Source organism: Rhea pennata, chromosome Z (assembly GCF_028389875.1).
Source record: "Rhea pennata isolate bPtePen1 chromosome Z, bPtePen1.pri, whole genome shotgun sequence".
Lineage (NCBI taxonomy): Eukaryota > Metazoa > Chordata > Aves > Rheiformes > Rheidae > Rhea > Rhea pennata.
Window position 1 is genome coordinate 54,354,929 of NC_084702.1, and position 21,962 is coordinate 54,376,890.

Sequence of the window (21,962 nt, forward strand, 5' to 3'; positions counted from 1 at the left end):
GAAGGAGGCGGCGGCGGAGCTACACCGGACGCGCCCGGGGCCGCGATGCCGACGCGGGGACCCCCGCGAGCGCCGCAGCGCCCAGCGCCCGCCCGCCCGGCAGGCCGCCGCCGCCGGCCCCCCCGCCCGCCGCGCCGCAGGCGGCCGCTCCCCCTGCCCCGGCCCGGCCCGGCCCGGCCCGGCCCCCGCCGACCCACCTGGGCACCGCCCGCCGCGCCGCGCCGCCGCCGGCCCCTCCTACGGGCCGGGGCGGGTAATCGGCGCTACGGAAACCCAGGCGAATCGCTGCGCAAGGGGCAGCTCCGGCTTCCCTGGGCGGGTCAGAAAGGCCAAGCGTGTAAGTAGGGGAAGATACTCTGCCTGAAAAAGACTGCCTGCAGAAACCACACACTTTTTTTTTATTTATTTAAAAGACATGGTCAAAGACATTTAAAACATTCTCAAGAGTTGGTACTGTGCAGGCACTTCCAATCCAGCCGAGAACATGCTACCGAACTTTATTCTTCACCAGGTTTCCCATTCAAGCAATAACCTTGAAAATAACTACTAAATATATATATATATAAATACGTGAACAGATGTATTTCCACAATGTTTGGTCCCAGTTCTGCAACGAGACTTCAGATTTTCAACAGTTCCACTTGCCGTCCATTTACAAACGTCACTGCATCAGAAATTTGACAAGAATTTATATTTTCCTAGAAACTTGAATAATCCTCTGCAACTCTTGCAAGTTCTACACCAAATTTGAAATAAAAAAATAGAATCTTACATATGCAACCATAATACTCTTCAGAATACAAATTTTAGGTAAATAGTTTTACTCTTCAACTTCAGGTATATAAAAGTCTATTGGCAAGCACCTTCCACAGGACCTTTCACAAAGCTTTATGATCCTTCTATTCAGCGAAGTAGAATCACAGAAACATGCCCTTCTAGGACTCACATGTCACAAGGCATTAGAACAGATGGCTAAAATCTTTTAAGTGTAGCTATGTTTTAGGTCACTGAAGACTTGTTACTATACAAAATGATATATTACTGCTTCCTTAAGAAGCTTACATTGATAAATACTTTCCATGGTTGAGATGGGTGACAGCGAACACAGAGAAAAAGGAGAAGGAAAACTTCTTACTTACTCTTCTACATCAATGCAGATATAGCTGATGTTTCCTTATACCATGAATAATTCCTTATGTTCTATGATGAAACATTCAAAAACAGCTTTCTCACTAGGTCAAATCTCTTATCTCAAATATAAAGCATCCTCCTTAAACTACATAATAAACCCCTCACTCTACATTAGCTTCCACATGTTTAAGGATATAGCAGAATATAGTAATTTATAGCCTCATTATTCAGAAGCAGACTGTCTCCTTTTCAGTAAGCTAATCTAACCTTCAGCAATCAAAGGCTCCTCAGTTGTCATCAGTCATTATGATTTTGCAGTTTTCTTCGTGGGGAAATAAGAAAGTTTAATTTCAACCATAAGCGCCAAAGATTCCTCAGCTTTTGAGCTCAGTTCCTGTTATGAAAGACAACCATGTCATTTCATCCTTTCATTCACCGCTTAATTTCTATTCTTGAGTCAGTTCTCCTGTGTGCCTACCCCTACTGTTTCAGAGGCTTTTCCAAAGCCTTAGAGCTTTGGTTATTATGAAACCTCTTCTAGTTCCCCCAAACAAACTACAATGAAATTTATTTTAATTTACCATAAAAGAAATAGGAATGTCACTTATTAAGCCCCTCTAGGAAGAGATCCAACAGAGTTACTTTTCCAGCAGATGTCAATTGTTGTCTTTTATCCATTGCTCGATCCATTGCATAATCTGATCCAAATTTCGCTCTAGGTCTTCTGGAGTATTACTAGGTAACTGGTGTACAATTTCCTCTCTATAAGATGACATGGCTTCCTCATAAAGAGTCTGAAAAATTTCACACTGAATATTGTCCTGTAGCTTTTTCCCTTTGTAGCCCCTACAGAAGAAGAACAACACGCAAAGCCAATCACGACCTTGTATATAAAGGGAACCACAAAATATTGTATACAAAATCAGTAATTTACACCCCAGAAACATCTCTTACAAAGTTATGCAATAGTATTTTACTCCTTATTTACTCCACTGACATACCTGCTTTCAAGTCTGTCATACAAAACTGAATTTTCTGTACGAAGTACAAATACTATATGAAACCACCTTTCTGGGAAAAAATCACAGCCGTGATAATCAATAATAACTCCACCTTCATTCATTTTGTCTTCTAGTTCATCAATTACCTACAAAAAAAAACACAACAGGCAAATTTACTTGTAACTACAGAAAGTCAGATACAAAAACGCTAAATTCTGAAGTTGGACTTACTCTGTCTTCATCCAAAATTGGACATTCATATTCCTCATCAAAACCTTCATACAGTTCTCCTGCAGCAGAATTAATTTGCATAAGTTTGTGAAATAGCAGCAATCAATATGAAAGTATTTAAATTGCTATGTCTATTTTGAGATGATGTAAACAGAAGATATTGTACAGAGCAAAGAATTATTTGTTTAAATGTTCATATAAAAGTAAGTTTGATATTCATTATTTAATGCAAAATAAACTACTGGTTCATAAAAGCTTCTTCAACCCATCCCACAAAAAAGATTTATATTAATATATTCTCTATGTTTTAATTTACTATATAACATGGGCTACAAGAGTAGTTATATAAAGCAAAATTATTTTAAGCGCTTTGATGGACTGTTTTTTTCTGGTTAGTATGGCCTACCTTCTTTTGCCAAATCACCCACGTTAACATAGATCAGCCCTGCTCTCAATGCAAGTTCTTTGCCCAGTGTGGTTTTCCCAACACCTGGAGTACCTAAAGGCAAAAATTCAGATAAAACAGTAAGAGAACACAATGGCAATTTCCTTCAAATAACTTTCTAACAACAACAAAAAAAGTTGCATTAGCAAGTTTACATTAAAAAAAAAGATGGTAAAAAGCAGCAAATCAGGGAAAAACAAATATTAGCAATATCTGCAAGTAAAAAAGATGAAGAAAGCACCTATGTTAGGCAGTAGTGTTATTCTAAACAGTGCAATGGAAAGTAAGATCTGCCCCACTAAAAACCCTAACTTTTCTCCAGACAAGGAGAAGCTCCCCCCACCCCCACATGCTTTCACGTGCAGCAGCCCACCACCGCGCCCGCAGGAGCCTCACGCCCCAAACCGGGCCCCAGCTGGGGCAAGAGCCCGGGCCTGGCGGCGGGCACACGGCGCAGCCACCTCGATCTCCCCCCCCCACCCCCCAGCTGCCACCGGCAGCCCCGCTCCTTCCCGGCCTTCGCAGCATGGCAGGGGCCGGGCGGGCCGGCCTCCCCCGCCGCGCCGCGCCGCGCCGCGCCGCACCGGTGAGCAGGATGTTGGGCCGCCTCATGCTACCGGCGGCGGCGGTGGCGGGGCCGCCGCTGGTCACCTAGGAGACACGTGCGTGGGGGCCTCCGCCGGCCCCGGCGCACGCCGATGACGTCACCGCGGCTGCTCGCCTGCCGTGGCGCCGCGCAGGCACGCCGGGGACGCCTAAGAGACGCGGGCGGGGAAGGACCCCTCGGGAGGTCGGCGGCGCGGCCTGCTCGTGCCCGAATCTCCTGGGCGGCGGCGGCTCTCGCGCGGCGGGAATCGGCCGCTGCCGCCGGCTCGGCCCGCCCGGGCCCTCGCGGGGAGCGGAGCGGAGCGGCCGCCTCAGGCTGGGCGAGGCTGCGGCAGCGCCGGGCCGGGCCGCCGCGCGCCGCCCCCTCGGCAGCGGGGCTCGGCCCGCGGCCCCTGCGCCGCCCGCCGCCCCCGGCTGCGGGTCGCGGGCCGGCGGTGCGGGGCCGGGTGGCGGATGGCCCCCGCCGGGGCGGAGGATGCCCGGGAGCTCCGCGGGAAGGCAGGCGGCGCCGGCGGAGGTGGGCCGCGCGGCGCGGGGTTCCCCGCGGCGGGGAATCGGGGCTCTTCGTCCCTCTGTAGACGGGAGAGGCCGCGACCCCGGGGGTGGGGGAGGGGAGGCTCCTCAGTCGCCCTTTTTCGGTAAGAAAACTTAGTTTATTTGCTGATGCAATATGTGCGAAAGAAAAAAGCCACCCTCAGGCAGTGGTGTCAGGTTTGCTGCTAAATATGCAAATTAAACTAAAAATAGTTTGTTTCTGAACAGTGCTAAAAGCTATCTGTGCAAACACAAATCCCTGCCACTTGCTGATGCTTGTCACTGCCAAATTATATCTGCTAATGATGTTTTGTGTTAACTTACAAGATGCATAACCCCTAGTATAGTCATAGACCTTTTCAGAGATGACATCAATGTGTATTCTGTAGTTGCACAGTTTCTCCTGTTTTCATGAAGACTGTTTCAGACTGCAAACTGTTACAGATTCGAAAAGCTTCTTATGCATTTGTTAGAAGCAAACGGTGTGTGGACTGCTCCACTGACTATAGGTAGCCTGAAAAGTGGCTCTGGATGTAAGTTTGTACAGCTGTCACAGCAGACTTTCTCAAATCTAAAAATAAATACTGACCTTATTAGTGGTTTCGTTGCTGCTTACTGTCAGGCAGGCTTTCACATGTTGCAGCTTCTGATGCTAGGTTAGTCCGTGGTTCCTCACTTAGCAAAGAAATACTAATATTTGATTTTACGGTGCTGCCTAAAGCATCTTTGCCCTGTTGCCTAATTCTAGCTTTTCAAATACAAATGTCTACGTTTTAAATGCAAAAAGCATACTAAAAAGAAAACAGAAGCAACATAAACTTGACTGTAGTATAAAAACAATATAAATGAGCTCATGCTGTTTTTCATTCTTAAGAATGAAAATTTAAAACTGAGTTAAGTTTGAGTATCTTTTGGTAGAGATTTCAGTATGTTTTGGTTTGCCAAATTTGCTGCAAAATATCCAGTCACAAGACTGGAGATCTAACTCTTTTTAATGCTTGAGAAGCTTGTAATTTGCAGATTCAGAAAGAGTAATAAGTGCCAGCATTTGCTGTTAACTGTGAACTTGGCAATTTAAACAGCCTTTTAATGCTAATAATATTTTGTCATTGCTGTACATTCTGTCATTGTAAGGTTAATTATTAATGTTAATGAAATTTATCTGCCAGATATTCTTAATAAACTCATGATACAAAATCAGATTGTCCATAAACAATTGTAACCAGTTAAAAGGGGGATGAGAGTGCTACATTAACAACAAGATGTTTGGGTTTTTGCCAGGTAACAGGTTGGCTGACACATTCATTTGATGACTTCTTTGGAAACACAAATACTTCTTCTAGCACAGTTTCTGTGAAAACACTAGAAGGCAGCACTGGAAGAAACCAGCACCAGAAGAAGAAAGACCTTTCTTTGGCAGCAAGTAGCAAGAACAGGGTTCTGCCCAGAAAAAGGGCAAAGTCATCTTCAGTAGAGTTGTCGTGTAGCCAATCCAGACAAAATCAAAGCCAATCTCAAGATGAGCCATGGGTAGATAAATACAAACCTGAAACTCAGGTATGAGAAGTATTCTAACATTCCAGTGTAACATAAGCATGCATTCTTCCCTTCATATTCCATCTTACTCTGTTTCTCAATATATTCTGTTCTGTTGGGCCAGTGTAGTATTAGTTTGATTTATCTGCTGTCTGGAGTGAAGATTCTAATGTGTTAGCTATTTATAGAAGATGCACTTTTACCTGTCTTCCTGAAAAAATAAAGCTGCTGAGATCTTGCTTCCTGTGCATACACTCTTAAACTTTTGAACCCCATGTCAAATTTCAGGCAAACCTGGCAGCTGCAAGTACATGAAAACCGTCAGCTAAATAAAGGAGAGAATTTCAAGTTAGTGCACTCATTAAGAGAAAGATGACAGAAATTGCATGTTATTTCATACTGGACTCTCTGCAATTAGTCCAGTATCCTGCATGTGCTACGTGTGCTGCCTCTTACTTGCTTAGGTCCAATCTTAGGCACTGCAATGCGGGTTGAGGTTACTGTGGTACTTTAGGGCTTAAAGGAGAAAGAACTCAAATCTATAGTAAACTTGATTTCATTGTTCCTGCTTGTGGAGCAGCTTTTGCACCTTGTATTTCAGTCATATCAACACATGTGCCAAGGGTCTTGTAGAGTTGAGTGTTTAGTGATTTGAGTAAGTTAGTGTAGTAACTTGTATTTTATATTTAGTTTTTTAAATAATTCATCTCCGGAGAAAAACTGAGTTACAAGCCTAGAATGCAGGTAAGTTGCATAAAATTTATAGATGCTCCAAAAATCTATGTAGTAATAAAGTTTGTATGGCCTAAAAAGTACAAGTTCCAGCAATAGCTATGGGGCATACATATAAAATCAAATGGATTTGTATTTTTGTTACTTCAACATTGATAAATTTTTCATTATTTCTCTCCTGCAGGCTATGGAAAATTAGTTGTTTGAGAAAACAGGCTGTAGTAATTATGCTTAACTGTTGCACTTACTCCTGAAATAGTACAAATACATGTCTGTTAATATTTTAGTCAGCATATGCTCTATTCTTTAATCTTAACACTTGCACTTCATATATTTTCATCTGATTTTAGAATGACCTTGCTGTGCATAAGAAGAAAATCGAAGAAGTTGAAGCCTGGCTAAAAATGCACATATTTCAGAGGCAACCAAAGCAGGTAATCTTGCTAGAGCTAGCATATAGAGTTATAAAACAATATATAATAGGCTGATTTCATTTTATTTTTATTTTGGAAAAAACCTTTAACTTGTAGGTAGCGATTATATATATTGCAGCATAAGAAATCTCTTTAAGAATGTAGATTAGAGCTTTTACATGTCTTTAGAGCTTGTACTACTAAGAGAAGCAGAGCAGGATTCTGTTTGCTCAGCAATATTGTCTGAATTGCTTGTCTAGCATCCAGTCAATTCATACCTGTTCAACGTGTGCTTGTAACAACTGAATTTTGCTTCTCACAGATTAAGTAGCTTAGTGAATTTCCAGATGTACTGACTTGATGTAATAGGATGTTTTTAACTTCTTGAATGATAAGAGGCATTCTTCTACAAATGGGCCATCTAACAGTCTTGATCTGTGTTTTTTAGACCTGAGTCTCGAATTTAGAACGTATTATATTGGTAGTCTGAATAATGGGCAATTAAACACATGCATTAAAAAAAAAATGTAAGCAAGGCTTTCAGCACTCTGATCTGTCTCTCTCTCTGAGAGTATTCAGCAGGTGACTTACTAATGTAAATGATTTAAGTCTTTTCTATTGCAAAAGAAAATCACTATTGCAGAGAATATAGAAGAAATTAAATGCTTGTCTTCATTCAACTTGTAGTCTTTATTTATCATTCTTGGGATTTTTTTTCTGTTACAGAGTGGCTCTATTTTGCTGTTAACTGGTCCAGCTGGTTGTGGAAAAACTGCAACTATACGGATATTAGTTAAAGATCTTGGCATTCAGGTGCAAGAATGGACCAATCCAATAGCTTTAGATTTTACAAAAGAAGACTTAAAAAGTATATTTGGCCATGGTAAATATTTTGATTTTTTTTTTCCAGCTACTTTTGTGGGGTTTATTTTCTGTATTTGGTATTCCTTTGTGTCTCTGTTAGGTATGAAGTCAGAACCACATAAGGATTTCTGAGTAGTGTTTGATATGGATCTTTTGTTTTTGCTGTTGCCTAAAAACGGATTTAGGTTTTTAAAAGTGGTTACTCCAAAACAATACACAGTTCATGAGAGGCTGGAGAGCTTGTGCAGTAACCTGGGAATCATTTGAATCTGTCAAATAAAAAGAAGTAGATCAGTGTGTCTTTGATTTGGTCCTCAGTTGTATTCTACCCTTTAAAATTTTTGTTGTATTTGTAACATATTTGCCAAAGGACTTGGCTGCTGGTGTTTAATGGCTATTTTCAGAAAATTGCAAGGGTGACTCTTAGTTCTTGTGGGTATTTATATACTACTTGACATAATACATGGTGCCTATTTTTAATTAGTTTTCTTTTTCAGACTCAGATTTTCATACGTTTCCAAGTCAGGCCCAAGCAGCTCTCTTTCAAGACTTTCTTTTAAGAGCAAATAAATATAACAAACTCCAGATGCTTGGAGAGTCCTCAGAAAATGATAAAAAGCTTATTCTTATTGAAGTAAGTGAAAACTTCTGAGATCTTGTTTTGAAAACAGTAAATTTTATTTTAATATTGACAGACTAACTAGCTCCATCTAGTGGATTGCAAATTTGCTAAAAACTTGTTAACTGCAAATGAATTTGTATTTCTTGAGTCCACACAGCTGGCTAAAACCACATTCTATGCATAGTTAAATTATATAAAGAAATTATCAGGCAGAAATTGGACAGTGATACATGTACAGAAATAAGTAAGAGTATCAAAAAGTAGATGGAAAATACTGAAATACCATACTCATGCTTCTTCATGACTAGCTTTCTAGAACTATATATGTATGTTTTAAGGAGACAGGAAAAGGAAATAAAGTATCCTCTTCATGTTATCTGAGGATGCAAGAAGTTATAAAAGATACCTGAGAGTGAATAATCAGTCATAATCAAAGCATTTGAAATTCTTTTTTTTTTTTTTTTTTTTTGATATTCATGGTGTGTGTTTTTGTTTTGTTTTGAGAGCACAGATGTGAACTCTGAGGGTTCTTAAGTCGTAACAGGAGGTCCAAGAGAAGACTTTTGTTCTTATTTACTCAGGAATTTGTTTGACCAGCTTTTCCTACCTGCTCTTCTGTTATACTAATTTTATATATTAAGCTAATGAAGCTGTCTATAAACTTTAAAGAAACAGAATAGATGAGATAGAAATTCTAGTTAAATAATACTATAAAACATAAAACTTAAGAATCATGGTTTTGTATGACTTTTGTTCATAAAGTCACTTTCCTGTGTAGATACTCTCATATTTCAAGTAGTGTATTCTAATCTCTTTTTCAATGAGGAAACTACCTTGAATGTTTTTCCTCAATTCTTCTCCCTATATGAATAAAACTCTGGCTAAAGTAAATGTTAGCACACAGCTGGTACCTTAGGGAATGAGGGTAGATAGAAAAATCTTCTTTAGGTATTTTTTTCCCCCATAATAAAGAAATGCAACAATTTTCTTTTTATTTTTTTTCTGGTTACCTTCAGTGTTAGCCCCATTCAAATTTGGTTGAAAGCAAGGTACCTAGGAAGAAAAAGAATGTGTAGCAACATAGTATATCATGATAATCAATCTGTTGGAGAGAATATATTTGAATGACAGCAGTTCGTTTATTTTGAATAGGACATACCTAACCAATTCTATCGAGACCCTAGCAGTCTGCATGAAATTCTCAGGTTAGTTTTAAATAAGTTTTTAGTGTCTATCCTTAGCAACTGTCAGCAAACTGGAGTTTGATTCTTGTTATACTTGTTATTTTTCAATTTAGGAGATTTGTATGTACAAGTAGATGTCCTCTTATATTTATAATCTCGGATAACTTCAGTGGCGATAGCAATCAGAGGTTACTATTCCCAAAGGAAATCTTAGAAGAGCTGTGTATATCTAATATTAGGTAAGGTCTTTTATCTCATTAAAACATGGTTGGAATAAATGAGAAATCAGAAATTAATATTTCTTTATTATGAATTTCAACAGTTTTAAGCCTGTTGCACCAACAAATATGATGAGAGTTCTTAGTCGAATAGCTACAATAGAAGCTACTATGGTAAGTTGTCAAAACTGGTAACTTCTGTACAGTGCTAGGATCAAGAGAATTCAGACTTTTATATCTAAAATATTGATAGCATGTTTTGGATGTTTGATAACAAAGCCTCAAAACCAGAAACCTAAGTTTAGTTAACCTAAATCTGGTACTGTTCTAAAACTATCTGATTAGCACCAAATATAACATTAAGAGCTTGCAATGAATGCCATGCATTATTCTCTGTAATATTGCTATATAAAATATGGCTATATGCTCAAACAGATTAAATGTTTTAGAGCTAGCAATATTAAATGATATGAGCACGTAACTGGTGCTAAGGTAGTCCGTTCATGGCATACATCAGAAGTGGGTCCCCACAGATGACCCCAAAATGACCTGGGTATTTCTAAAGCTTGTCACCTAAGAACACTCCTAAAAGGTTACTGATTATGGACCAAGACCCTAACAGTTATGAAGTACAAGAAATGTCTGGATTGGAAGGTGGAGTTTGACTAACATCACAAGAATGAAGATACAGGTGTCCCTTTAGTGTCATCTGATCCTTGCTACAGAGGTATCAGACCAGTCTCCTAGAGCCTGGAAACCCAAACTCCAGGATACCCTTCAGGAGGTCACAGATGCTTTACCCCTTAAATTTCACAGACTAGTTTGAAAGCTGGCAGTGGGTGGTATCAACATGGAAGAGATTTCCTGTGGACAAGTACCAGAGTATCTATCGTTGTCCAGCAGGACAACAGTAGGGAGAGTAGTTCAGTTTTAGATGAGCTTCAGCAAGTTTGACAGTGTTATGTGTTAACTTCATGTTAGCATCATTAGCTAAGTGCACTAGGGTATAGAATGATTTTCAAATTACTCAGATACATACTTTTTTCTTACTACTTTGGGTGTTGTAAACTATTACTTTTCCTTGTAGAATAGAGAAAAGAATTATGCTCCTGATAGAACCTCTCTGGAGTCAATTTGCAGAGGTTGTTCAGGTGATATAAGAAGTGCAATAAACAGTCTTCAGTTTTCTTCTATGAAAGGTAAGTACCTATGTTTTTAGTGAAAGTAAATGACATCTTGACAGCTTCTGCTGCAAAGGTATTCTGTTCACTGTTCAACCTCAGTTAACTGAGCTGTGCAAAAACATTTCTGATATACTGCTTTGGAGCAGGAATAAGAGGCAATTTTGGAGGGGGAGGGGGTTGATTTGAAGCTGAATATGGAAGTTTTTATACCCGTTCATATATAATCTCAAAACTGGCTAATACTAATATAATATTTTTGCTATCTGTGTATTGATATAATTTAATACAATGCCCTTTTTTCTTCTCGATAGCTTAGTTATCAGTGTCTTTACTGATCAAAGCTTTTACAATGTGACCTTAATTTGAAAGGGATGTTTTTATTGCTATGTTCTTCAGTATTTCTCTGTGTCCTAATCTTTACACTCACAGTATTTCTGAAATAGCACATTGACTTTGTGTATGGCATTGCTGAAATGATTGATTTTGGTCTGCAGTGCCTACAGCTGTTAGGAGCAGGTAAGTTGAAATATTGGGAGGTGACATGACCTGCTATAAAGTTATTGAGGGATTATAGAATAACTTTTAAGTCTGGTCTTTTAATAGCCTTGGAAGTACTTAAGTGGGCAGAGCTCAAATGACGCTTAGTTTGGGATTATTATTTTGAATATTCCAACATAGAAAGAAAACAGCAGATGACTTATGTTTTCTATAAGCATTGGAAGTCGAAACTTCTTGGGAAACTAATGTATGCAACTCATAGCCTCTTCGCTGTAAAAGCAAAACTCTGACATGTAGCTCATTCTAAGAACCTTTAGAGGGTGTCAGGATAACGTTCAGCCTAGCAATATGGAAGTAAATTTAGTTGACTTCTGTGGTATGTCTTAATACTGGTAATGGTGTTACTGCTTTTATTCAGTTACTCTCCCATACACCCTGCAAACAGATGATGTGCCATATAGCTCATGGAATCCAGGATTAAATGTTGTTTTAACTCCTTGTTGTAAGAGGGAGTTTTGTAGTTTAGGTTTTAGAATATACTGGAGTGAACTTGGTTGTGTTTGTTTATATTTCATGGGTGAGAGTCATGTTTCTAGATTTAACTTGTAAACATGGAAACAGAATTCTTCTATTTTGTCTTGCAGTGTAGTTAATTTGCATTGTTTTGTGTGTATCAAAAAATAAAAAACGTTCTCAGTGAAACTGTTTTGATGTTAGTGCTGTCAAATGAGTTAACAGTAGGTTGGGAATAACTGAGAAAAGACTGCTGTAGCTTACTAGTAATGGTAAATAGTTTGTGTACTGTAGAAAGCATAAATACTCTTAAAATTATTGGTGTGTATAATTTTAAATAAATTACTTTGTAGTATGAGAATGTGAGAGTTGCAAAGAAAACTTGAGAAGAAACAAAGGTATAAAGTATGATATCTGTACAAGACATCTCAATCATGTACTCATATTGTGCATTTTCATTTTTATCATTTTTCACTTTTTTGGAGATTAATGAGGAGGGCTGTCTTCATGTTGAATAGAAATTGTTCAGTACTTGTGATACAGTTAGACAACAGATTGGTATCCAGTGATATTTTAGGTTCTGGAGAGACCTCATCTCCATGCTGATTTCCTGAGTGCAGTCAGAATGCAATTAGTTTTCACATATATGCATTTATTCCACTTTGTGTGTGTGTGTGTGTGTGTAAGCACAATTGATACATTCATGTTACTACTAATAATGGAAAAAAAATGAATTCATGTGGTAAGCACAGGAGAAGAGACTGATAAATACTTAAAGGGTAAGTTCTCTTAGTTGAGTAAAGAACATTTACATGCTACTAAACTGAATTCTGGGTTTACATATTCAAGTATTAAATTGGAGAAAAAAAGGGGGAGATTTATTCGTTGGAGTTCTACATCACTGCAGAAATAGTAGGCTGTTGGAAGTCACCTAAGGAAAGCTTTTCTTCCTTTTCTTAGATATCAGTGAGGATATTACACAGATCGTGCAAATACAAGAGTTTGATAATTGAAGAAAATGTAAATGAAATATAATTTACATGTATTTGCACTCGTATTTTGTTATTTTTGAAGGAAGAAATTTAAAAGAAGGGCAAGTTGCGTGCGTATCAGAGCTGGAATGTATAAGGAGAATGGCAACTTCTCTTTCAGAGCAGATGCTTATTTTCCAAAGAAGTATTTGGCACATTAGTTTTTGCTTGGGTGGTAAAAGTGTAATAAGGCATGCTAATTTAGGTTACTGAATTGCCTTCCTAAGGCAAATAAGAGTTTTCTCTTAGAAAAGGTCTTATAAACATGGGACACTGTTTATTGTTGTGGTTATTTAGAACATTAATAATAACAAAATAGTAGAGACCTTTTCATGTGCTTTACTCTGATTATATTGTTGCTTTTACTGGTAGACTGCTCGTTGGAGGACAACTTTCAGTCAAGGAAAAAAGGGAGCTCTGCACTGAAACGTGAAGCAGTAGTATCAAAAGCAAGACAGAAAAATAAATCGGATACTTTAGAAAATGAGGAGATACAAACAATCGGTGGCAAAGATGCCTCTGTCTTTCTTTTCCATGCTCTGGGGAAAATAATTTACTGCAAAAGTAAGAAGATCTTGATTTATTCTTCTTTCTCAGTGTGAAAAGAATGTCTACTGCTGGTAGCCAAATTTGCTAAAGTAATGCTTAGAGCGACCTCTAATTACATGTTTGGTCATTAATGACAGTGTGAAAACAGTAATAAATGCCTTTGGTAACTGACGCTGTAGCTATCTGTATCCATTAGGTAAATAATGTACTTTTCGTTAAAGATCTGCTGTATGTGTTTAATAAAATGACATGGTTCTGGCTGCATTAGGTTCACATGCTGTCACGCATGTTAACCTATATATGTAGCCACCAGAATCTGAAATCACATTGTTGCTTTGTACAAAAGCAAAATTTGCTTTTCATGCAGAATCATACCCAGAACACAGTTCTGCAGTCACGTGCCTTGCTTATCTTTCTGTTCTTAAAGGTGGCAGAACAGCCCGCAGCCTCTGAGCTACAGCTACTGCTGCTGTTATTTTTGTGTATGTTTGGTTCCTTCTGCCATCTTTTCCTCCCTCCCTTTTTTCTCAACTAGCCGTTTCTCTTTATGGGACGTACTTGCTGTCTCCTTTCTGTTGAAAGGATCCTCCACTTTTCTTTACTACTCTGCTTCCCTTTTCACCCTCCAAAATACTTCTTACCTTACTACTCTTGAAAATGATACTTTCTATACATTAAAGTTCTGTAAATTGGCTTCCTGTCGGCCTCTTGTACTTGGTCACAGTACTGCTTTTTATCATTTACCCCCCCCCCATACTTCATAAGAAGTAATGATTATTATGCTGGTATCATCTACGCTGACCTAGAGCAGGATATGTTATGCCATTGGCTGTCCACATTTAAGTAATAATTCATAGTATCTGTTCCAAAATCAATTGAGAAGTAGTGAGATGAGAGAATACGAAAATGAGATGAGTTTTGCCTCATAATGAGTTTTATGAGTTAAAGAGAATTTAAATATATACTTAAGCATGTATATTACAAATAATTTATTTTAAATATTTAAATATATTTGTATTAAATAATATATGTTTAAATTATAAGAGTTGAAATAGTTCTGTAAGCACAATGTAGCTAGTTATGTGTTCTTTACTATTAATGTTGACTATATAATTATATACTTACACCTGCATCGATAATTTTCTGAGAACTGAAAACAATATAACCTAGTTGTTAATAGATTCAGTGGTAGCTAACAGTTATTCTCAATATATCTGAAAATTACTGTTCAGGCAGTTCTGCATCTCTGTTCTTGCTCCCATCTCATCTACACCCTGAGTTTGAATATAACACCAGCAATTTGTGTCATTTCCTTTTCTCTGACTTTTTGATAGTGTGCAGTAATGTATGTAACATTAATTCTAAGGTTAAGAGATTAAAGATTATAAAACTGCTTGTAGGAGAACCACTATCAGAATCAGAATTTCCTCAGCTGCCTTCCCACTTAACAGAATACCATCGAGACACCTTGCTCATTCAGCCTGAGGTACATCTTCAGTAATTGCTTGATTCTAGTTTATTTTTTTTTAAGTGATTAATACAAACTCTTAAGCATAGCAGTTTTTGTCATTAGTCTTTAATATGTGTATCCTAAATCTGTCTGAATTACAGAGTAATTAAACTGGATGCGGCCCTAGCAGGCTATATTAAAAGCTAGATAAAGTGTCCGGGCTCTTGATCAGTCAAGTTTTGGTTAGTCCTAAGAACAGAGATTTCCTGCATCTGTCTGGACAACTTGTGGTGAAAGGAGGACTTTTCCCTTGCTGCCACCTGGGATTGCTGCCTCTCGTCCTTTTGCTCTGTGCTGTGAGAGGAGTCTAAGTTCACCCTTCTGTAACCGTCTGTTGGGGAGTGGAAGGTGGCAGTAGATTCTGCCCTCTTAGCCGCCTCTTCTCTAGAAACAAACCAGCCTCCCCTCTGTCCATGAGCATCTTCTTTGCACCAGCTGCCTAGCTATTTAAATGTATCGTAACTTTTATTTGGTATTTTTCCTTCACAGTGTTTAAAACCTGAGATGATACTTTTTTTTTATTATTATTATTAAATAGGAGATCGTAGAAAAATCACATATGTCTGGAAGCATGTTTAATTTATACCTTCACCAGAACTATGTAGAATTTTTTGCTAATATAGATGATGTTGTGAGAGCCAGTGAATATCTGAGCACTGCTGATGTTCTTTGTAGCAACTGGAATGTAAGTGTCCTTTTTTTTAATACGTATGTACATTTTTCATGCTATGAAATTGAACTTACAGATTTTTCTGTAAGTTTTTGTGAATAGTTGAAGTCTTTATTAAAGTAGTAAGAATTATGCTATTTGGTTTCCAACATTTAATATAGTATACCTGACAGTGACTTGTTAATGAATGTTGAACTACATCAAATTGTGTATAGTTTTTCTAACTTATATCAGCATTTTATTATAATAGAGCATAGCATTTATAAAATATCTTGTATTTTTAAGTAGAAAAGTTTACACTAAAAATGTATTGAGAACACCTTGCCTTCTCCCTGAAGTACTTGAGCTAGCTTCTTAATTCAGTTGCTTTGAGGAAAAGTTTCACAGTAATTTAAGTATGTTCTGAGCATGTCTGTGTCACTGCAATTAGTGTGTTTTTGTTCAGATAAGGCACACAATACAGAGATGATGCATTCATATAATGCCCAATTTCTCTCCCAGTCACGAACTGTGATGGAAAAATACAGTGCATCTGTGGCTACCCGAGGTGTGATACACTCAAATACAACCAGAGCCTTTGCCCACTGTCAAGGAGGAATGGGTTTTCGTCCTTTACACAAACCCCAATGGTTCTTTATCAATAAAAAGGTAAGTATTTCATGTTTTGAGGGAAGTGTTATACATTACACTTACATTTCTTAGTGAATTCAGTAGCACATAGGAGATCTGCGTGTGGTGCTAAACTTGTCAGATATCCTATTTTAATATAAGCTACTTAAAAAAATTTTTTTTGATTGAAGAGGAAAAATAAATCAGGGGCCTTTTAAAAGGTCTACTTCCTGTGCTCAAATTAGCTTATTTTTAGGAGAGTGCTAAGTCTAAGTTTATAGAGAGGCACTCGGTGTTGAAACACTTTACAGTGTTTCTAAAAGTAAGTTCAATTTTGTACAGCATAAAATAGTTTAAATTGTTGCGTAAGGTTAATAAATTACTGCTCTTGTTTTATGTGTTTATCGGAAGTAGGTCATTCCTAAGACTTCCAGCAGTTTTTGAAATTTGAATTAATATCTGTCTTGCTGTGTCCAGCAACAAAATGTTGGCCTGCATGAATAGGAAATTCTGTAATCAGATGACAAAAATTTTCAGGAAACGTTAATGTCCAATGAAAGACAAAAATTAAAGAAATTACCATTTTTATGATCTGTATATGTTTACCCCAAGTGTTTATCTCGTGACTGATTCTTCAGTAGCTTGTATGTAGTAATCCAGCAGTCAAAACCAAAATCATAACAGTGCTTTCAATGGTGCAGAGTATGTATATTAACATTAATTATAGGTTATCATTTTACCTTTTTTATTTGTTTGTTTTACCTCCCACAACAGTATCAAGAAAATTGCCTTGCGGCAAAGTCTCTCTTTTCAAGCTTCTGTTTACCTCCAGAGTGTCTTCAGACAGAGCTATTGCCTTATCTTGCTATGCTAACAAATCCAATGAGAAACCAAGGTAATATCAGTGCAACTCTTGCTCTTAGATTCTTTTTATCATTAAAGCATAGAGAAAAATGTTTGTAAATAAAAATGTCAATGCTGTCTATTCTCTTGCCTCACTAAGAAAATGCATATGCCACACACATAGCCAGTAGCTAAATATGTTTTCAGTAACACAACTAAAATTCGAGCTGTTCTGTTAGGTTTGAAAAAACTTCAAGAACATCTTTAAAACTTATGCAACTGAAAGAGTTAAATATGAATAAACTGTACAGGGTCTTGGGCAGCCTGCTGTAGCTGACGCTGCTTGAGCAGGGGAATTGGAGCAGGTGATGTTACCTGATTCGGTAACATCAGGATGAATTCATTTTGTAGGATACATAAACTAACAACTCCACATCATATATACGTAGTTTAGCAATGATAGGGATTTTTTGGTCTGTGTAATCATGTATAAATATGGTGATGTGATAAATACACTTTGAATATATATGAACTGTTTTGGTATCTAAGATAATACAAATGTACACAGGACCACTTAAACTTACGAATTATTTATCTTCCAATGTCTTCAACTCTATGTGCCTTATGATCTACCCTATATGATACTGGTGATTCTTTGTGTTCTCAGCTCAGATTGCTTTTATTCAGGATGTTGGGAGGCTACCACTGAAAAGGCATTTTGGCAGGTAAACTTGATTTTTTAACTTTTTTTTAAAAAACACTTTCTCTGCTAATATATTAAAGAAAAAAACAAAAAAACCCACTTTCATACCGTAACATCTTTAATGTACGTCTTTAATGTGAGGTTTTCCCTCGCTTGTAGCCTGATCATTTTTATATTTTGGGCGTTGCAACCTTCTCCAATTCAAATCTATTTAGAATGACAATGTTAACAGGAACATTTTAACTATACTCTTGCTTTTAACCTCTTGTTTAGCTTTCCATTCCCTTTTATCGAATGCTAGTTTTCTCTCCTAAACATATGATTGTTCAGTGCACAATCTGAATAAAAGCTTTACTTTTACAATCAAAATATTTAAGTGAGAATTAAAGTGAATTTAAACAAGGATTGTAGTGTGCTTTGCCCATTGTTTTTCATGACTTATAACATTAATCTGGCACTTTGATAGAATATTTTCTATTTAGCTGTAAAATAAGAGGAGTAAAAATGATGGTATAATAGGGAATTATTCTCATTTCCTTTGAAGCAGTTGTACAGCGATGGAACTATAGAAATGTTTTAAGGAATGCTTACTCTGAAATCACATAGCAGCGCTGATCTTTTTTCGTGAAATTTTTGCCTGTCAGACTACTTGGAGTAACTCTTCTTATTTAGAGTGCAGTTTTTGTATACCATTTGTAGCATCTGAACTACAGAACTACCAAAGTTTCTTTGTCCTAAATGTAAGGCTAGAATGCTGAAACAATTTTGTTAATCTTTTTCAACTGCAGGACTATACTGCTCTACTTGCAGAATGTACAGCACTTTGGGGTGACATGGCATTCACACGCTATGACTGTGATTTTGTCGAGCCTTCTGAACTTGTATTTCTAGAGCCTCAGTTATATTTCTGAAACCTTGGTATCTCTAAACTTAGAAAGTATTTTAACTGTGATGGTCTTTTGCGATGAAGGAATGCGATAATTGAAAGAAACCTAACCTTTCCTTAAAGAAAGAGTTTGTCAGGGGACAAACATCTCTGATTTATTGCTGCACTATTGCTGTATGAGTTTAATTATGAAATTATGACCTGTAAGATAAGGGCTATATTACCCAAGACCGATCCTGTTCCCCAGCAGCTATATTAAAGGCCATCTTGGCTGCTAGTCAAATAAAGAGGAAGGTGTCCCAAACTGGTATATTTCTTTGCAACCCTGCTAGTCTAAGCCAAAATGTTTGTAACTCTACAAATTAATTGTCAGCTTCCTTATGCCATTGCTTTTGTCTGCTGCATACCTTTAAATATTGATAAAGTTCTTCTGCCTGCATTAGTATATCAGAGTTGGATCATTTAGGGTTTTATCTGCTGGGTAACTCTCCTGGAAAGACTGTAATCCCTTTTCATTTGTTCACTATTTTGGAAAAGAAGTATTTTGGCATTTCAGTAAGCTTTACTTCCTTCAGGAAATCCTAATTAAAAATAATTTATTTTCTATTATTATTTACTGAGCACTCCTTAAAACAACTATAGCTTCACAGATGTACCACTGTTGCAAAGGAAATATTTCATTTATTTTCAGTTGCAGTTATCAATGGGGTAGAAATACTAATGTAGTAAGAAAACTCGTTAGGGAGAGTGTGTGGTATTTGATCAATTGGAATTGGTGTTAGGATGACTTTTGTCGATAACTTTGTCTGGAAATTTTTGTTAGTACCACGTAAAGTAGGAGAAAATTGTTAGAGCATTTATAGCATCATGATAAAGAGATGCTAAAAAGACTGAGGAGTTCAAATAGGAAAATAAATACAAAATAGAAAATTTTCCACTCCTTAAACTTTACATTCCTTGCCTGCTCTTAGTTCATCTGTCTCAATTTAAATTGCTTCCTGTCCTAAAGGGCTTAAGTTTTTGTTTGGAAAAAGTCTAATATACCACGTACTGACTGCTGTGTACTGCTGTCACTAAGTTCATTCTCAAGCGTTCCAGCACTTGATGAAAACTAAGCGAAAACGCTCATAAGGAAGAAACTTCAACAACCGATGCTGGGGAGTGCAGAACCCAAACATAATTGAATACTTTGCTGTTGAAAATCTGTCTTCATGTTATGTAGTGCAGTCCTCTTCCCCAAGACGAACGTGTATTTTGTACATTCTCCTGAGTTATGTAGTGTTGAGTTCTGGGCACAAGTCTCTCTATTTGGAAGATATTGATAGGGCGGTGAGACATAATCTAAAGGTAGCGACGTAAGAAAAGAATGTGTATAGCTTGGGCTAACTGATAAATGGAGGTTACCGCTGCCAGAATATTTGAAAGTTGTTAAGAAGCAGCAAAGGGGAGAGGCATATATGATAAAAGGGCAGTCTTTCCTACTGCAGCTTCTGTGTGAGAAAGCATGAAACATTTGCTGTGGTAACTTACCGTTACAGTGATAATTTTGCAGATTAAAGCTTGAAACACTCACTGATAAAGATCCTGGAATACCAGACTTATTTGTTAATTATGAAGAGGACCTTGCAGATGCGAATGCTACGCAGACCGCTGTACAGATGGAGAAAAACAAAACAAATGAGAATGAGTCAGATGGATTTCCTCTTTCTTCTAGCCAATGCAGTGGAAATGAACTACCTTGCAGTCAGCCTCAGCCTATTGCAGCTCAAGCAATCATGGAAGAAGATGAATTAAAAATAGAGGAATATGATAGTGACTGAGTACAAAAAATATCGACCAGTGACTTGCTCAAATAGATTAATATGTTACAGAGGCCTTTGCTAAAGTGGGCATGGTCTGCACAAGAGTATGTGCAGACTACTCTTGTAAGTAGTCTTGTAAGTCCAACTACTTACATGGGCTGGAAGGCCAAGTTTAAACGTGCTGTGTCAGCATCAAGAAAAGTCTCCCCTGCTTTGCCTTAACTTTACAAGATCAGACCTGAACTGAGTAGTAAATCACAAACTATTCTCTGCCTGTCCTGAGCCATGAAAGTAATCTATATTGATAAACAGAGAATAATAAATGACAAAGTGAAATAGTTTGAAAGAGACTGTAGATAAGCAGTGTGATTCCTCTTAAGTTATTTTTTACACATTTTAATTTTTCTTCATATATGTACAGTATGTTTCCTGAGAACACATTTGTTATGTTGTCAGCATTTGAAGGTTTTATTAAAATTTATACCTTCAAGAAGTTGCTGCTTGGAAGTTTGAACTTATTGAAAGAAGAGACTGAAGTGTGTATATGTAAAAATGTTTGATATCCAGTATTGATGATGTAAATAAACTCCTTGTATATTAGTCATTACTATTTTCTACTCTACCACAGATATTTTTACATGTGTTTACAAATTGAAGCATATATTGTACAATAGATTTATTTCAGATTTCCTTTTGGAAAATATTTTTCCAATTTAACAAGCAAAATAACATTCAAGTAGGAGTCCTTTTTGTCCTTTGTATGCTTTTGAAAGTTAATGGAGTAGTTGTGTGGCTTTTCTCCTTAAATTGCAGTTGTGCTGGAGGAAATAAGTCACGTGGTTGGTAACGGACACGCACTCTGTTCTTGTCTGAACATACTTTTAAATACTTTAGAGTTTTACTTTAACTGGGATTCCTCAATGCAGAGCAATCCAAAAAGTCACCAAGAGTAGTGTTAACGCAGGTACAAGAAGCAAAAGCTTTCATTTAATGTGATTTATGTTTGCATTTCTGTACTGTTACTGTGTGAAGTTCAGTAGATAAAAAAAAAATACATATTTATCAACCATAAGCTTGGAATTAATGCTGCTGCTAAGTGGTCTGAACTCTGTGAAAGCTGAGGTGTCGTCTTCAAAGCTACCGCTATCGGTTTTTTCTTGGGGGGGGGGGGGGGGGAATTGCTGTAGCAGCAGCCCAGATGTGAAGTGCCCGCGGTGCTGGGGTGCGGGAGCGCAGGCGTCCCGCGGCGCTACCTGCGCAGCTTAAGCGAGCGCGTCCTTCGCGCCCGCCCTCCGCCTGGTTAACGCGGGGAGGGCTCAGCGCGGCGCCGAGCGGCTGCGGCCGCCCCCGCGCCGGGCCGGGCCGGGCCCGCCGCAGGTGAGGCCACCTGGGCGGGGCGGCGCATGGGCCGTGGCGAGGCGGGGGTGGCCGGGGCTGGGGCGGCCAGGAGCGGCGCGGAGCGGAGTGGAGCGGGCAGGTGCCGCGGGCTCGGCCGCGTCGCGCCGGGGCCGGCTCAGCGGGAGCCGCCGGGCGGGAGCTGCGTCCGGCCGAGGGCGGCGGGAGCGCCGGAGCGGAGGCGCCGCGGACCGCCCGCTCGGTGCCGGCCGCCCCGCGGCGCTTCCTTCCCGCGGGTGCAGGCGAGCCGGG

General features: G+C 38.5%; 2 protein-coding genes across 3 annotated transcripts; one reads left to right on the forward strand and one right to left on the reverse strand.

Moving 5' to 3' along the window:
- Positions 1-388: 388 nt before the first annotated feature.
- Positions 389-3,478, reverse strand: AK6 (adenylate kinase 6). The gene is made up of 5 exons (XM_062599748.1): positions 3,393-3,478; positions 2,770-2,862; positions 2,364-2,422; positions 2,133-2,278; positions 389-1,977 (listed from the first exon to the last, which is right to left on the reverse strand). The coding sequence occupies exons 1-5, from the start codon at positions 3,418-3,420 to the stop codon at positions 1,788-1,790; spliced, it is 516 nt and encodes a 171-aa protein (XP_062455732.1). The 5' UTR covers positions 3,421-3,478; the 3' UTR covers positions 389-1,787.
- A 367-nt stretch (positions 3,479-3,845) lies between these two features.
- RAD17 (RAD17 checkpoint clamp loader component) lies at positions 3,846-21,395 on the forward strand. Of its 2 annotated transcripts, XM_062600217.1 has the most exons (16): positions 3,846-3,931; positions 5,230-5,505; positions 6,567-6,650; positions 7,356-7,512; positions 7,991-8,127; positions 9,268-9,320; positions 9,413-9,538; positions 9,622-9,691; positions 10,605-10,716; positions 13,116-13,307; positions 14,693-14,778; positions 15,341-15,487; positions 15,974-16,120; positions 16,856-16,976; positions 17,592-17,649; positions 20,066-21,395. In XM_062600217.1, the coding sequence occupies exons 1-16, from the start codon at positions 3,890-3,892 to the stop codon at positions 20,331-20,333; spliced, it is 2,076 nt and encodes a 691-aa protein (XP_062456201.1). In that variant the 5' UTR covers positions 3,846-3,889; the 3' UTR covers positions 20,334-21,395. The 2 variants fall into 2 exon arrangements, with proteins under 2 accessions (XP_062456201.1, XP_062456202.1); XM_062600218.1 differs by lacking the exons at positions 3,846-3,931; positions 5,230-5,505; positions 6,567-6,650 and having other exon boundaries at positions 7,466-7,512; positions 7,978-8,127.
- Positions 21,396-21,962: the final 567 nt, after the last annotated feature.

What these genes read in the sequence shown, in the direction of transcription:
- AK6 (XM_062599748.1), bottom strand. Translation starts at nt 3,420, where the DNA reads ATGAGGCGGCCCAACATCCTGCTCACCG. An exon ending in GCCCAACATCCTGCTCACCG is followed by an intron (nt 2,863 to 3,392) that starts GTGCGGCGCGGC and finishes TTTTGCCTTTAG; the next exon opens with GTACTCCAGGTGTTGGGAAA. An exon ending in CAATTTTGGATGAAGACAGA is followed by an intron (nt 2,279 to 2,363) that starts GTAAGTCCAACT and finishes TTTTTTTTGTAG; the next exon opens with GTAATTGATGAACTAGAAGA.
- RAD17 (XM_062600217.1), top strand. Translation starts at nt 3,890, where the DNA reads ATGCCCGGGAGCTCCGCGGGAAGGCAGGCGGCGCCGGCGGAG. An exon ending in AAAAAGTATATTTGGCCATG is followed by an intron (nt 7,513 to 7,990) that starts GTAAATATTTTG and finishes TTTCTTTTTCAG; the next exon opens with ACTCAGATTTTCATACGTTT. An exon ending in CTGAAAAGGCATTTTGGCAG is followed by an intron (nt 17,650 to 20,065) that starts GTAAACTTGATT and finishes ATAATTTTGCAG; the next exon opens with ATTAAAGCTTGAAACACTCA.